Source organism: Drosophila subpulchrella, chromosome X (assembly GCF_014743375.2).
Source record: "Drosophila subpulchrella strain 33 F10 #4 breed RU33 chromosome X, RU_Dsub_v1.1 Primary Assembly, whole genome shotgun sequence".
In the NCBI taxonomy this organism is placed as follows: Eukaryota; Metazoa; Arthropoda; class Insecta; order Diptera; family Drosophilidae; genus Drosophila; species Drosophila subpulchrella.
The window spans coordinates 27,551,317-27,568,662 of NC_050613.1; the positions used below are offsets into that span (position 1 = coordinate 27,551,317).

At 40.9% G+C, this 17,346-nt stretch overlaps 1 protein-coding gene, 1 long non-coding RNA gene and 2 other non-coding genes across 7 annotated transcripts; 2 read left to right on the forward strand and 2 right to left on the reverse strand.

The window, feature by feature from the left end:
• Positions 1-1,798: 1,798 nt before the first annotated feature.
• Positions 1,799-17,193, reverse strand: LOC119555964 (ATP-binding cassette sub-family A member 3). 4 transcript variants are annotated; one of them, XM_037867686.1, is made up of 14 exons: positions 17,105-17,193; positions 15,944-16,153; positions 10,561-10,845; positions 9,843-9,908; positions 8,463-9,042; positions 6,965-8,389; positions 6,557-6,893; positions 6,121-6,491; positions 5,214-6,066; positions 4,613-4,763; positions 4,380-4,556; positions 3,124-3,897; positions 2,868-3,056; positions 1,799-2,427 (listed from the first exon to the last, which is right to left on the reverse strand). In XM_037867686.1, exons 3-14 carry the CDS (start codon positions 10,770-10,772, stop codon positions 2,373-2,375), a joined length of 5,190 nt encoding a protein of 1,729 aa, XP_037723614.1. In that variant the 5' UTR covers positions 10,773-10,845; positions 15,944-16,153; positions 17,105-17,193; the 3' UTR covers positions 1,799-2,372. The 4 variants fall into 4 exon arrangements, with proteins under 4 accessions (XP_037723614.1, XP_037723613.1, XP_037723616.1 ...); XM_037867685.1 differs by having other exon boundaries at positions 16,832-17,123; XM_037867688.1 differs by lacking the exon at positions 9,843-9,908 and having other exon boundaries at positions 16,832-17,123.
• Positions 12,232-13,715, forward strand: LOC119555965. Its single transcript, XR_005219947.1, has 3 exons — positions 12,232-12,369; positions 12,502-12,877; positions 12,971-13,715. It is a non-coding gene; the product is annotated as an uncharacterized LOC119555965 (long non-coding RNA).
• Positions 14,792-14,885, reverse strand: Trnay-gua. The gene is made up of 2 exons: positions 14,849-14,885; positions 14,792-14,827 (listed from the first exon to the last, which is right to left on the reverse strand). It is a non-coding gene; the product is annotated as a tRNA-Tyr (tRNA).
• Positions 15,051-15,156, forward strand: Trnay-gua. The gene is made up of 2 exons: positions 15,051-15,087; positions 15,121-15,156. It is a non-coding gene; the product is annotated as a tRNA-Tyr (tRNA).
• Positions 17,194-17,346: the final 153 nt, after the last annotated feature.

The window sequence follows — 17,346 nt, forward strand, 5'->3', positions numbered from 1 at the left end:
GGCCGGATATATTAGCCAAGACAGGACAGGGCCAGCATCATCGTTCCATTTTGCTGCCTGCGTCAATGACAACAAATTCGCTGTAAGTCCCTCTTACCAAAAAAAAAAAAGGGAACACATTCCCGCCATTGACGATGGGCAACTAATATTTGCCAAGCGTAAAGTAATAAAATATTTCTTAGGTCAATAAATGCAATTGAATGCGAGGCGCAGAGCCGAAGACACGAATCGAAATGGAAACGAGTCCGAGGAACGCGAAGGGATACAAATTAAATGAGTTCAAAAAGACACGAACTTGGTATGCTCTACTATAAGAAATATTTTGGAAAATATTTATTTCTCACTAATCCAAATAAAATCTACATCAAAAACAAAAAACCTTGATTAATTTTCTGATGATATTGTGTTCAAAAATATTTTATTCGCTTCAAAAGTTTTTAATTAAATAAAAAAGCATCCTTTCAAACAAAAACTACATTAACAACTTTTTATAGTGATTTATTTCCTGTTGTCTTGTGCTTAAAAATATTTTTTATAAATATTTAATTCGATTCAATAGTTTTTAATTAAATAAAAAAAGACAATTTCAATTTTAGGAATGAGCTAAAACTTTTTAGGGACTAATTATATTACACATTTTTAGGGTAGGAACTTAGGAATATTATTTATTATAGTTAAGATATCATGTCTTAGCGGAAGAACTTTGAATTGTGTTGATAATACCCTGTCATCGCCTTTACTAAGCCTCCCCCACACTTCGTCTGGACTTTAGAACTACTTTTTCTGGGTTTTTTGATTTTTTTGGAATCACTCTCGTGTTATTTTAATGCCCACTCTTTCGCTTTTCTATTCGGAGGAATATATGTACGTAAAAGCTTTTATTGTCATTTGCTTGCTTTAGAATGCAATAAAAATGTTATGCCAAAGGATAAATAAATACGCCAGCATGTTGCCAAAAATCAACATGCAACTGACACGATATATCTATCGCCCTATACTATATACATACCGTATAAAGGAGGCCACATAAAGCAAAGATGACCAGCAGAAGGAGCAAAAGAGCTGAAAAAAGAGTGCTCGAGAGCGGATATGACAATAGTGGCTGACTACAAAAGGACTGTAAAGGAATCTAACAAAATTGAGGGGCTTATGCTATCCAAAGGAGTGTGAAAACAAGCGGAACAAAAGGGGAATGGAATGTTTAAAATTCAATTTTAATGTTTGTATCAGTTTTTAAATGGTGTCCATAATTGATTTAAATATAGTTTCAAGAATTCCTTAGAAGCACTTTAAAGCTTTTAAGGTCTTTCGATTGCATTGGAAATTTGCGTGTGCGACGACTACGGTTCCACACTGTTCGTGTGGCGGCAGAGAACATGCAGATCTATTTTGTATACCAACTTATTATTAAATATTATATATTATATAAATATTAAGTCTTACAATAGTTTTACAACTTCCCGCATTGGTTTCTAACGAAACCATTTTTTTTTTAGTTCCAAAACAAATTCTATTAACCTTGAACTATTTTTAAAAATACCTTTGGAGTCCGGAAAATATGCTGACTTTGGGATCCAGTTCCGTTAGTCCTTTTATAGGGTCAGCTCAAAATTAACGGATCCGTGTATAAGCAGAACGAATACCAGAAAAGCTGCTATCAGTTGTAGGTAAATCCCAATGTCAGCATGTCAAGAGCCAACCGGAATCTTATCAACCACTTCCCCAGAAGCTCAGCGCTTTCAAGGAGATAGTTTCCGGATGCATACTCCCCCCATGAATTACCCAGACATCACATACATTACATTTAGATAAAATTTAATTCAATCGTATAGTATACATTTATCATTATTTGTAAATTCTCATATGTATCGTAGAGTTTGTGCCACAGTTAAATTGACTTATTTACACGCTTTGGTTAGCCGGTCTAAGTACATTGAAATAAATACACATATTTATTTATTACTATATATGCAACAAGTTTCCTTTAGGCGCTGGGAATAGTTTCCGGCCAAATCCGGCCAATACTTTTTGGGGGTCGAAAACAGAATGATGAAACAAAACTAAAGGATCATTGGAACTTATCGTGCAAGTCAAGCAGATATAACCATAGGTACATATATATAGGTATATAGATAGATATCTCTTTGTTATAGTGTAAATTTTGCTAGATGATCACAATGAAAAAAGGCATAATCGCTGCTATCTATTGTCAGGTCGAGCTTAGAAACTATTTGTTAGCTGTTCAGGCATCGGCGTTCTTTTGGTATAAAACATTACTATCTGTGAGTGTTTTTAAGATCAGGTCAGGATCGGATCGGATCGGATCGGATCGGATCGAAACGGATTGGATCGGATCCGTTCAGGTATTTGGTTCAATACTCGTTAGCTAGCAGGCACTTGCACAGCTTCCTCAGTTCGGAGAGGCGGCTGGATATTGTGGGGAAACATTTTAGAATGGGAGTAGAAAGAAGAGACATAACACGGTTAAAATTAGCTCGGGATTCAGAGTGTCAAGGAGTTGGTTAGTTGGTTGGATATTGTTAGCTCCCCAAGGTATATACGCATGCAGCGGAGTTAGCTTGTAGCGATCGAAGGGTTTAGCGTTAGGGTTACGATGTTGGCTAATACTACAAACAAAAATTCGTTAAGCAAAATCCAAAAAAAATACAGATGAACTACGCCGGGTGCTGTCGTGTATGAGAAATATGATGTTCTGGCGGTGCTGCCGTGCTGGTTTTTGTGTGCTTTTCGTGGTTATGCGATGCGACAGGTAGAAGATGAGGCCAAGAAGCAAGAAGCCCGTTAAAAGCCAGGTGGTGTTATCAACTGGGTTTCTGTGTCTTTTTTTTTTTGTGGGGCTAGCTCACTGATTGGCGCGCGTGTCCTCGCGCTGGTACTTGGCGAACTCCAGAAAGATCTCCTCCAGCGTCGTCTGGCTGACCGAGTAGTCCTCCACATTCAGCTGGTCGCGATTGCTCTCCATCAGGCCAAAGATGCGCGACCATTTCACCCCAGTCAGTGGAATGTAGAACGTCAAAATGCCCTGGTACTCCTCCCTTTTGAAATAAATTAATCAAAATATTAAATATATAAAATGATATTAATTAAAACAACAAAACTTACTGGAGAATGGAGTGGGGATACTCGTGCTCCACAAACTCCTTGACGGCATCAATGTCCTGCTGGGCCATTTGGGCCGGCACCGTCTGCTCATCCGGATTGCGAGCATAGCCGCCGCTCAAACGCGCCTGCCGCAACGCCTCCAAATTGCGACGCACCTTGATCTTGAGGATCAGCCCCTTGGAGAACTTGTTCTTCAGGTGCTGCGTGGAGCCAATGCACTTGAACTCTCCGTTCACCATAATGGCCAACCGGGTGCAGAGTGCCTCGCACTCCTCCATGCTGTGCGATGTGAGGACAATGGATTTGCCCGAGTCACGGATGCGGCAGACCATGTTCCATAGCTGACGCCTGGCGGCCGGATCCATGCCAGTTGTGGGTTCATCCAGATAAATAACGGACGGACTACCGATCACAGCAATGGCCGTACTCAGCTTTCGCTTATTTCCGCCACTATAGGCGTGCGTTTGCTTATCGATGTGCTTCATGAAGCCAAATGACTTGGCCAGATCTTCGGATAACTGACGAATGCGTGCCTCTTGGACACCGCGTAGCATACAGAAAATCCGGAGCACCTCGCGACCCGTCAGATCATCCAGTAGCGCATCGAACTGCGGACAGTAGCCGATCATCTTGTAAATGCTGTTCATGTTCGACTCCAGGCTCAGACCTTGGACGAAGGCGGCTCCCGAGCTGATTCGCTCGTCGCCGGTCATCATCTTGAACGTGGTGGTCTTGCCTGCTCCGTTCACGCCCAGCAGCCCAAAGCATTCGACTCTATAAAAGGCGAAAGCGAGGATTTCCATGATTAGAAATAATCTTAAAAATTGAATCTTTTTAGAAAAAAAAGTTTGATGTTTGATTTAACACTCTAAAAATGTGAACCAATGAAATCTTATATTCAAAAGGTACTTGTAATAATTTAAAATTAGACAACATTTTAAAATCATGCTAATTTAGTTATGTATACTCACACTACAAAATAAAAATAATACAAAAAATTGTTAACTATGTAGTCCTATTAAGAAAAAAGTTTAACGATTGATTAAATACTTTAAAATAGTAAACCGTCGAAATCGTTCGTCACAAACATTTAATAAAGGTAATGATTATAAATTTATAATTTAATTTTGAATAAAAACATTTTAAAATAATATGAAGGTAATTATTTATAGTTTCATTACAAAATTCTAAATTATTATTAACACCTACTTAAAAATATATTTAATTATCTAAATTAATTAAACATTTTTACTTACTCCTGTACGCAGAGCGACACCTGATTGACGGCCAGGAATTGGCCGTAGTACTTGGTGACCCGATCCAGCACCAGATTCTTGGTGACCAGCTCATCGGAGGACATGTGAATGATGCGCTCCCGTTCGTTGGCCACGTCGTCATCCAAATGGCCCTCCGCCGGTGGCGGTGGTGGCTTACTAAACAAGATTCACCAAGTTATATGGGGTGAAAGCCAGGAGGTGATTTAACTTACGAAAGCATTAGACGTATCTTAAACATCAGCTCGTTGATTAGCCTAAACTCCAGCACTATGATGATGAGGAAAAAGACGACGCCGGTGACAGTCATGTAGATAGTCTCAGGCAGAACGCCGGGCTCCTCCCAAGCAAAGAATGGCTTGATGTCTGGAAGTGTACATTTTTGAAAAGCACATATCGATTTTGCAAGCCTTAAACCTATGCTAAGGTCTCTAAATATAAAATAAATCGAAATCATAAGGATCTCCTATTAATCTATGTTAAAATCTCTAAATAAAAAACAACCATAACGCGAATTCTTCAGGATCTTCTTGGCAAACAATCGCTCAAACCGCTAAAACCCGTCTAGCACCCACATTTTTTAATATTTGTGATAATTTTAAATGAGATTCTTTTGTTGACTATTATGTCCATCTACATGCCAAGAACTGTTCAATTCGGACCATTCATTAAAAAGTTATAAGCAAATCCATGCTACTGGTATATCTCTATCTCCCTCGCACTCCGATGGCATCGACTATAGCGTTCTCTCTTTTTTTACAAATAAGTTATTTGAAAAAACATAAAAAACAATATCACAGCTCCTGGAATACTCACTGCAGCATTGTGGAACCAACTCGCAGAGCAGTATGGGTGGGATCGCTCCGGCCTTGGCACAAGCATTCCTTGTGGCCGTGTTGGTGTAGACCTTGTTCAGACTCATGGCCAGCGAAAAGTGCGGGAAGATGCGGAAGATCCAGCCCAATATGTCCGCCGTATCCTTGGTGTCGAACAGTTCCGAAGACATCACCACAACCACAATGAACAGGGCCATGCCGCAGAAGATATTGATAATGGAGACTCGAGCGAAGCCAGTGGCTGGTTCCTTGAAGAACAGCGACATAATGTAGATGAAGGGCAGCACGGCGAATCCAAACAGCAGCAGCAGCAAGTAGTATCGGCCAAGTTCCCCGAAGCTGGACAACCCAGGCTCCTGGAAACACACGATCGTGATCACCACGATCAGAGCCGTCACAATGTAGGTGGCGAAATCGCAAATGAATTGCGACAACCAGAAGGTCCACACTTTCACGCCGCCCACAAACTGTAGCAACTTGGCTCTGGACTCGCGCTCCTTGATCAGAAACAGGATATAAATCGAGCTCACGAAACACATACAGAAGCACAGATTGGAGGCCAGCTGGGTGCCCAGATTGTTGCCCATACTCAGCTGGGAGAGCAGGGTGTTGGTCGTATACGGCAGCGGTGCATTGGTCACCGCGATCCTCACCGATGAACCCATCAGCCGATCGGCAATGGCATTGTGCACCATGTTGACGGTCAGGGGAGCTGTGTGCAAGGCCTGATTGTTCAGCCAGGCGATGATCATGGACTCGTTGATAGTGGCTGCCACCAAATAGCGCGAGTTGATGCGCACCTGTATGGTTTTTCCCAGATCCAGGATGTATTCCTATAAAAAAAATTGCGTAAGATAATGATAGGGCAAAGACTAAATCAGACCTACCTCGAAGCCCTTGGTGCCCGTTAGTTCCAGACCATAGTTGCTGCCATACGATTCGGCCAACTCCGCGTACTTGTTGGCAATCTCTGAGCTGTTCGAACCGCTTACCACTTGGGAGCGATCCAAAACGGTCACAGCCAGGGGATATTGGGTCAGCGACATGGTAATGGGCTTGAGCTCCTGGAAAGTGCCCTGCGTCTCGATGATCAAAATGGTTACCACCACGAAAAATACCGGCATAATGTTCTGGATGAGCAGCAGCAACTTGTTGCGCCACGTATAGAGGAACTTCTTGAGCAGCATTGCCTTCCATTGATTCGACAGCAGCTGGAATCCCTGGAGCAGGCGACGATTTTCCGAGAAGATGCCATCGGCTGCAAACAGTTAATTGAGCTTATCAGGAGTCCAAGATCCAAGATCGAGTTCAAACACTGCTTACACTGCACAGATTCGTTGTCATCCTCGCCACGGAATCCGCTGCCGCCGTTCATGATCTCACTTTGGTCCTTTAGGTTGCCGGTACTGTCCTTCTCGGCGCCGACCTTCATGAACACCTCCTCCATCGAGGTGATGCCCACGCCGTAGCCATTCAGGTGCAGTTCATCGGACTGATCCTCCAGCTGGCCGAACATCTCCTCGAATTTGGAGGAGGCGCTATCGGGCAGTTGATAGGACAATTCAGCGCCAATATCGCACTCGGGCTTTAGGCCCGGAATGTACTTGTTCAGCAGGGCAGTCACCTCATTTGTCTCGCAATCGTCTCGCTTCACACAAATCTTAAAGGGATTTAAACGTTGCATAAGTATACATTTGTTACCATGATATATGAATCCCTTTCCCCACTTACCAAACGGTAGCCCGATCCATATTGTTTTTTCAGGAAAAAGGAGGTTCCATGGCACTTGAGCTCCCCATCGCACATGATGGCAATCCGATCGCCTAGCACATCGGCCTCGTCCATAAAGTGTGTGGTCAGCAGCAGGGTGCGTCCCACCTTCTCCTGCTGCAGCAGATCCCACAACTGCCGCCTGGCCGAGGGGTCCATGCCGGAACTGGGCTCATCGCACAGCACCACCTTGGTGTCACCACAGAGGGCACAGCAGACGGAGAGCTTGCGCTTCATGCCGCCGGAGAGCTTCACTGAGGCCACATTGGCCTTGTCCTCCAGCTCGATCATCTTCAGATACTTGGCCACCTCCTGCTCCACGGCCTTGCCGCGCAGTCCCTTCATCCGGCTGAAGAAGCGAATGTGATTCGACACACTCATCTCATCGAAGAGAACATTGTGCTGCGGACAAATGCCGAGGGACATGCGAGCCCCTTCGATATTGGTGCGGATGTCACTGCCGTTTATAATGGCTGTGCCGCTCGTGGGCGGGAACATGCCCGTCAGCATCGATATGGTCGTCGTTTTGCCGGCACCATTGTGACCCAGCAGGACAGTGATCTCATCCTCGAACATATTCATCGAGAGCCCCTTGACGACCATCTTGTCGGCGAAGCGCTTCTTTAGGTGCCTCATCTGCAGGCCGATATGCTTGCCCTCCGGCTCCGTTTCGAAGGCCTTGGGATCCCGCTGCTCCACATGTCCGTTGGGTATGTCCTCCACGCCCGTGTACTCCCGCTCGCCGCACCAGAACTCTCTGGTGAACGGAAAGTTCCAGGGACGCGGCACACCAAAGCTGCCCGGCATCACTTGCTCCACATACAGGCAGATGGTCATGCAAATGGCGCACGACACCAGCATCATGATCATCACGGCACCCAGCGTCAAAGTGTCGTCCACGGAGACGGGTGTGAAGAAGTTGCTCCACTGCAGACCCTCGCCCGTTCCCTCGAAGCCCAGGATAAGCTTGATGCCAAAGCCCATGGCCGTGTTCGAGACCAAACTCCAGCCCAGCTTGGCCGTCAGGCTCAGGTCGTCGTAGGTGTTGATGGTGAAGGAATACGGGATGTAGGCGATGAACCAAATCAAACCTGTCACGGCGGCCGCTGTGCTCGCTCTCGAGAAGAAGGTGGCCATCATGAAGCAAAAGCAGATGCTCGCTATGATGTAGATGATTAGGAAGAAGACCAAAGCGGTGAAATTGGCATGCGTCAGCACGGCCACGCCCTCCGTCCAGTTGATCTTGACCAGGATGGCTATAAGAATGGCCGATATGGTCAGCATGATGAAGGACTTAACGAACCAAGCGGTCCAGTGCAGCCAGTTGCTTAGGCCCATGATCTTCATGACCTCCTTGAGCTGTTTCTCCTTCTCGGCGGTGATGTACTGCAAGTGAATGAAATGCCGTGAGTGGAGAAGGAACCTCTAGTCGAACCACAATCCCGGCATGGCCACTTACCTTGGTGATGTACGTGCAGGGATAGATGAAGCTCAGCAGTATGATCAGCGACATGATCGAGGACATGCCCTCCAGCAGGGGATCGTAAATGTAGGCGGGATACGGATAGCGTTGCATCTTCACTTCCGGCAGACTCTGTTCGCCCGACTTTTGCCGTATGTACGCCATGGAGAGGCTGTGCTGCAGGGGCAAGAATCCCTCGCGCAAATAGCCCGGCGGTATGCCACCATCCTGATCCGGCTCATTGCGCGGACCAGTCAGATCGATGGTGGGAAACAGACGCATGGTCAGCCAGGTGTTGGCAACCGCCATCGTTGCCGTTCGCAGTTCCGATGGGAAGCGCAGGGCAAAGTGAAAGTCATCGGGCAGGTCATCCGACTCCGTGAGATTCGCCCAGGCATCGTCGAACTGGATGCCGGCAAAGGCGCTCTGACTGACCGTATCCACCTGCAGTTGGGTCGCATTCTGCGATTCGCAGACATCCTTCATTCCGAGGCTCTGCCACGCCTCGTCGACCAGTTTCTTCAGCACGGGATTCACGGGGGAGTAGCACACGGTAAACTTGAAGTTCGACAATCCGCTATTCGCCCAAAACATTTCACATTAAACGGCATTAGTACGGCTCTTAGGAAAGGTAATGCAACACACAATATAGCGTATGGGGTTAGTTTCATAATGGATTTATATTAGATGGGGGTGCAGTCGTTATTTTGCATTATCTTGATATCAACCCTATGAATACGTGAGTGTTTGTCCTTTTAGCAGTTAGACCTTCATCTTGTTTTGAGTTACAAGGCCTTAATCCCTAGGTTTTTAAATGTTAAGTTTTGAATATATTATAATCTAATTAAAAATGCAAAGCAAATCCATATTCACTTCTGTTGATATTAAAGATATTTATCAGTTACCATAACGAATATAATTTTTATTTTAAAACCACAAATTAAGAATTATTTTTGAATTTTATACAAGAATTATTTTTTATTTTTATTTCGAAAGATCTTTGATCAGACTTATTAATTTTGGATAGCTGTACAAATGTGTCAATTATAAAAGTTGTTTGGGACTTTTATTTATAATAATCAAAAATAATTTTCATACCAGACCTTTTTGAATAAAAGTCCTTAGAAAGTCTTATAAAACTAGTATTTTAAAAACCCTAAACTTTCCTTTATCTTAATATGTGTATCAATGTATTAACTTTATTTCGTGTATACTGTGTTCTGAGTTTTGATATGTTATTTTATTTCAAGGGGGTGCCAGTGAAACATTCAAAGTTTTTGCATTTAGTTAATCGTTTTTGGTTAGGTGGCCAGTTAAGTTGGTTAAACGTTGTATATTGTGCTGTTTGGTTTGATCTTCTATTTTTGATTTGTTTACCTTCGTCGATTGGGTGCAATCAGCGCTATGAGCTTGCCAAGGTAGGACGATCTATGCAACGAATGTCTTCAGGTTTCGTGGCCAGAACAAGACGAAAAACATTTACATATTGGATATTGGATATACGAAAATCGAAAAGGGTGGATGATTAAGGGAAAACTGCATAGTCGTAAGCCAAATATAAATTCGCATCTAAGTATTGACGAAAGTAATAAAAACTGGATAAATATGTACATTGTAAACATTAGTGATGAGCAAATCAATAAAAAATTATAGGTATAGTAAAAATGAAAAATAATAAAATACGAAAATACCAGTAAAAGCATATTGAATAGCAACATATATAGATAATAAGTAAAGCAGTAGTGCTTAAATAAATAAATAAAGTAGCAGATTGGCAAAGCAAACAGTTTTACATTATAAGTTTTATAAATGAATATATAATAGAAAATCTGTACACATATCAAAAGAAAAAATTATTTGGCAATTACAAAAATTAAGCATTGTTTGGAATTATATAAGCAACTAGTTATGAACAGAATTGAAACATAAAGGCCTAAGAAAGTAAAAAACTGAATTAAAACTAGGTCTAGCTAAAAAGTCCAAAACTAAATAAGGACAACAGCAACAAATCTCTGTAAATTTAAACAATGGGGTAATAAACATAAAATGCTAGGACAGAAAGCACAGGCATGGCGATATCATGGCTAGAACTCACTGCAACAGACTGAGGTCGGTTAAGTTCTGCGGATCATAGGTCTTAATTCCCCGCTGCTCCGTATCGACCAGGGTGCGGACCAAGACCAAAAGCAGGGAGAATATCGCCGGCAGCACCAGCTCGATGACCATTTGCCACTTGTGGTTCCATTGGAGCGTCCAGTTCTTCCACAGGAGCAGCACAAACTTATCCCAGTTCGTGACTTTGGCCATTTTGCAGCTTTGTTCGATTGGCTTTTGGCTTTTACTAGATTATCTCGACATTAAAATTGCTTAAAATTGGGATCTGTAAATAAAAAAGAAATGTGTTTGAGTATTACGTTGTACCAAAAACCTTTTTCAAATTCAAAGTTATTTAAAATTAATACATAACATCAACACAAGAGCACATTGACTTATTGATTTTCTGACAAAAAGTAAGTGTTTACAAATTAAAACGAAGAATTTTTAAGGACTACTTTTTATTGACTCTTGTCGACCTCGATTGCTACGTTCAGTTATTCATAAGGTTTGGGTGTTTACCTAAACCTTTTCTTGGGTGAAGTTGAACTAAAAGTGAAAGTATAACTAATATCGAATGATGTATGGGGTGTATCTTCACAGATGGAAAATTATAATCAAAAAAGGATGGGAATATTAGTTCTGTGTACTTCAAAGTTTTCAAATTGAAACGGTGAGTTTTATATTGCTATTTTAAGAGCTAATATGTTTTATTTCCGGTATTATTTTCGTAATCTTTGTATGCGAAAGAAATAATATAACTTGTTACATAGGGAAGTTAATTGACCCCGTGCTCGAGTGGAAACCATCGTAGTACATAAACAGTAAACAGTAGTAAAAATCCAATGTGCAATGTCAAGTGCGTCTATCGATCTATGCATGTTATATAAAGTATTGCGAATTATCTAATCACCGTTGGTTATGTTAGACTGATAAGGCTGTGTACAAGCCAAAAAACCCAATAACCAACGTAAATAAATCATTACTCTTGTAATATCATCGTTACGGTTATTTTGCGGTACGCCCCCCGAATCATTGGAATTTTCGAACCCCAGATAGACCCTATTAATGAGCCCTATTAAGCCCATGCCAATTTTAATGTGCTTATATGGAGTATCGAAAACTACCACGATACCATACCATATAATATAATACAACAAGTTATAGTATTTTTTTATATAAATAAATAAAAGCGATATTGAATAATTATCTCCTTTGAAACATTATCATCTTGTACATTATAACTAGGGAAACATTTTACACCCCATAACCTTCGTTCCCTTTTCGCTATCCGCCCATAAATGTAGAAACTTTATTGAACTGAAAATACACTTTTATGGCCTTGATTTCAGCTTGCATTATCAAATGCACTTAAATCGTCTGGTATTTTAATCTTTCTATGGCATGTGTCTATTTATATAAAGGGTGGGTTAGTCCCAAAAGTTTTCTTTCTTTGGATTACCAGGGAGCCCATAGCTTGACTAGAAACAATTATACAATAGCAATGAGATCCACCGGCAGCTGGCAGTTAACTGAAATTAAAATGAAAACTGGAAGTCTGGCGACTAACTGGTTCTGATAAACATTCAGTAAGTGGGTGTCAATGGGAAAAAGTTGCTGATCTAAGGATGATTCGCATAAAGTAAAGTTGAATGTGCACACGATTCGATAAGTCGCATGCTTCTGAGGAAGTTTCTCTATGACTGTGGAAATTGTGATGTCGTTTTAAAGATACATCTCAAAATATCTATTATTGATAGATACTTTTAGATATTTTATACTTTGAAATGATGAGTTACCAATGAAAATTGTAAGTTTTGAATTTTGTTTTGAATACATTAAAAAATTAATTTTAAATTAATTTAATTTAAGATAAGATACAGACTGCACTTTCAAAATATTTTTATCTGGCTTAGATTTTTTTATCGGAGTTTTCTTTCAGATTATCATGATCAATAAAGATTGTAAGTGGAAAGCGAATTATTACTGGGAATGGAAGTACACGTAGTGACGAAGGACACCAGAAGGTGTGCAAAAAAGAACATCTGCTATGATGATCCGATCATTATTGAAAGGTCTGATCACCAATCGAATGGTACCCAAAATCCAAAAGGATGAAACTTTAAAAATGGTTATTGGTTCGGAAGGAAGAGCAGTGACAGGGAAAAATGTAAGAGGAAAATTATAGCTGTTGTTCATCAAAATCGTATTGTATTGCAGGGTGCCGAGTGAAAACAACTTAAAAATGTATTTATTTAGTGAATCATATAATACATTTTCATCACAAAAGTTGACATCAGAACTTTGGTATGTTGAAGGTGCGATCGTCACTAGAGTTGGTGTTTTTCCTCTATATTGTTGATAATCTGAAATCAACTTCGTGCTTATTTCGCTTCATGCTTGCTTTACAGCATAATCGATGAGCTTTCAATGGTCGGGAAAATCCAAGTTATTCCGGTGATGACTTTTGCGAACCACCCACGTATCCGGCTAGAGCGACACTAACGCACGAACCCGTGTAGACCAGGAATAAACAGAGATAGATAAAGGGGCATAAATCCAAAAGGCCTCAGCGACAGCTATACTACCAATATGATAATCGGAGGCGGGCTGGGCAGTTGACAATGGGCGTGGCATATCCACCTGCCAAGCACCGGCACTTACCCGAAGCTTAGCCAAATACAAAGTGTCACACGGCCACCGCACAAGAACAAATAAAGAAAAAACAGTCGGTATATACAATATACGTATATGGCTATGAGTGCGCGGGAACTTGGGTCTCGGGAACTTGGGAACTCGCGAACTCCGGCGGATACTCGACCGTTTCGACGAGCGGACTATTTCGAACTGAATCGCAGCGCTGGGCAATCTTCCTTATTTATCAATAGCCCTGCTCCATGGAAGGCCAATAAAGCAAATAGCATTTATTGTTTTGGCCGGGCTAAAAAATGATAAGCCCCCATACTCTCCATTCTCTCGGTACAAGCAGACATATGTCCGCGTTCGATTTTCGGCTTTATCGGGGCAGGGATGTCTGGGGAGTGGATCTATTACTCACGGAGTGCCCTGTATTCGATGTCATGACTGTCAATAATTGTTAACTAAAGAGTTCATTATAAAGTTCGAAATAAACCATGGATTATTCACTTCTTTTAATTAGTTTTTTAATATTTAACTTTTCCTATCACAAAAGATGGAGCTCATTAAACTATTTATTAGTGTTAATTGGTTATGGACTCTACAAATAAAGATAAACATTTATTGTGGGTCAAAATTCTTTCAGTTCATTTATTCTATTTTAAAATGGAAATATGGTTGCATCAGGATTTCAACCAAATAATATGGTTTATTCAAAAGCTTTAAAGTATCAGCTGAACAATGTTTTAAATTCTGTAGTGCTGATAAGAAAAAAATATGTATAAGTGCAGTTGAATTCTCTTAGCAATCGTGACTAATTCTAAGCCCCTGGGGGTTCAATCTCCAGTTAAATGGATCACACACACACAGTGGTGACTCATCCGGGACGCGTGGCCCTCGTCCTTATCTTTGGTCAACTTTCTTATCGACTGTGATCACTTCTGTGATTCCGGAGTCGCTGAATGATTCAAGTTAGTTATGGTTAATAGCTTGTCTGCATTATGCGAGTCTTGAGTGGCCATGTGATGGTGCTCAAGTAGTCTACTCTTGGCCATTGCGATTAAACAGAACTAACTACTTTTTGGCAAACATTCTAGGGAGTCGTGATGGCGGGATCTTTGATAACACCTGGTCTTCCCGCAGACCTTATCGCAGAGCAAGTTTAACAGTAACTATGGAATCGAGGAATTATATCGCTGCCCTAAGTTTATATTGATCGCTCCAGAGTGCAAACACGTTTTACTTTCGCCTGGGCGGGCAAGCACTTGTGCCATAAATGTTGGGGGCGTTCTGCACTTAAAATTCTCAGGAAAACGAATGATTATATACTAACGACTTTACAAAGATAAATATAAGTAACCAAAGAATATCATTAACATTTAAAAATGTAATTAACATATTTTACTAATGTTAACTAATCCTTTTCATACTTATAAAAAAACATTGTTTCCATCATTAAAATAAAAGTATTGCTTTATATATTTTATATAAGACTTGTATAAGCATATCGATGCTTATCAAGAGTTTAACACAAAGTTCTACACAAAAGATTAACAATCATAGCAAAAACAATTTTGTAAAAAAGCAAAAAAAAATCCTTCGAGCCGGATTTGAACCAGCGACCTATGGATCTCTGCTGTTTCGATTACCATCTACAGTCCACCGCTCTACCAACTGAGCTATCGAAGGGGGCGATGGGGGCAGCGTCCGAATAGCTAAACAAGAGCTACGAAAACCGAAGCCACGCGATCTACGAAAAGTGAAAGGTAAGCTATATAGTGCATATAAGTATGTGGCATATAGTATAAAGAAATTATAAATTGAACAATGTCGGGGGCACAGATGATGACACAACCTTCGATAGCTCAGTTGGTAGAGCGGTGGACTGTAGATGGCTGCATATGAATGCAAATACTAAGCAGAGATCCATAGGTCGCTGGTTCAAATCCGGCTCGAAGGATAATTTTTTTGCTTCTACTTATTCCGGAAAACCAAAAGATCTTTCAAGCGATCTTGAATAATAAAATACAATAGAAGTACAAGAAGCGTGCTCCCGCTGATATGAACACGATGTGAAGTATTTCATATGAACTTTTTCGCAGAATGCACCGAAATCCATAACCTATCAATTCATCACAAGCACCTCCGCACATGCTGACTAATTTGCGAACTGCGATTATGAATCATCGGGTGTCGGTAAGGGCGTCTGACATTTTGACATGTGACGCATATAAAAGAAGGAGCACTGTACTATCGCCAACTGATTGGACAATCTATCGGCCAACTTAGCATTTCTCGTGGAGAGTGGATTGCGGTGATAATAGTGGTATTATCATGCCTTCAAAAAACCCACGGCACGCAACCTACACCACCACCCTAGGGATTCGGACAGCAATCTTTTAATCTTACTGTGGGTAACAATAGAGGTACTAATACCACTGATAAATGTATGTATATATACTTATGTAAATTATTTTAAAGGATTTAGTAACTTTTTGACTCTAAAAGTTAAGATAGGATAGGATCCTTCAAGATAACGAAGTTTCTTCTCTCAGCACTTACATCTAAAGGTTTCGATATATTATATGTAAAAAATGTTACTTTTTTTTTAAAGATTAAAAATTCTTGGCAAATCAGAAATAACTGCATCGTTGCCCCTAGGATCGTGAGTCATATTTTTAATAACTTTGAACCAGCCAATGGGCTCCCTAGAATATTAGATAATGTTCAGTTATATTTGCACTTACCCCTGGCACGTTTTGCAGGCAATAATTGAAATTGTAATTCCGTTGTGTTCTGTTTGCTGTTCGTGCGATTAAGTGTGGGCCCACTTAGTGATAAAAATTAGATCGGCGTCGAGCATTACTGCATAATCGATTGGCAATGTACTTGCGGCGAGGGCAATTAATTATTTATGCTGACGCGATGCCCTTTCTACACTCTTATTTGCACAGTCACTGCAATTGGAATATAGTATATGGATTTATTATAATAACAGGGCTACAAAGCTTAAGCAGAGCGAATTAGAATTAAACTTGATAGTGACAAACCCTTTTGATTAATTTTTATTCAATTTATGAGATTTTCATTATTATATGTCGGGTTTATAAACATTAAAAAGAAATAGTTATAAATTCTTAACTAGATCTTATAATAATAACCAAAACCTTTAAAAAAAAACCTTTTTAAAACAAAGTTATAGATTAAAAAAGGTTTGGGTGAGATTATTTAGCTGTGAAATTTGATTATACATATTTGTTTTAGGGAGTTCAAGTCCAAAAGTCTTCACTAAATCTATCGGTTTTTGCTTTGTGCACAATGACAGTGTAGAAGTTCGAGACCCTGCGATCGCTTGATGCAGCCCTGGAAAGTAACGGTCAAAGTTCAGCGTCAATGAAATGTAACTGCATCACTTGCAGATGCGCATGCAACACTTTACGCCCGGGGAAAATGTGTGTATGCACCGTTATACAGACATTTTTGGCGCCTCGTGAGAACTAGATTTCTGGATGCGTGCTTGTGTGCGTGCATGTTGGCCAAAATATTCGGGAAAACTTTTCACGGGCAGCCCGCAACAAGAACAAAAAAAAGCAACGAGCCGGCAAATCTGCGGCGATAACTCCGATTCTACCCACCGTGCGGCCGTCTAATGATTATTTCGCACCAACACCTCGATACGTAAACAATATATATGCACAAATATAGTGCTGTTATTAGTTTTTATCTCTCGCTGCGTCATTGAGGGCCCGAAAGTTCATAGTTTATTCGATTCACTTGGCAGAGTGCGCATTGCCTTTTTTTCCACACAATCTAATAGTTTTTGCTGAGATTTGATATTTTTCAGGGTTAAACAGCTGTTGCCGACACAAACACACAGTAAAACAATGATAAAAAATAATAAGTTGTACTTCTAACGCCGCCGGAGATGCCAAACAAAATGAAACGAACGAAACGGTTAGGCGGGCAATAACAACAATCAGCGCGGAGAGAGGAGAGCACAGAACTGTGCTGCTCAGGCGGACTCTAGCTTTTTACAAGCTGGCGGGAAAACGTACATTCTTATTAGAAAATAAACCCCTCTTTGAATTAAAAAAAAAGATAACAAATTTGCTTAAAGGCCCATGTTAAAAAGCCTATAGCTAGGGTAATA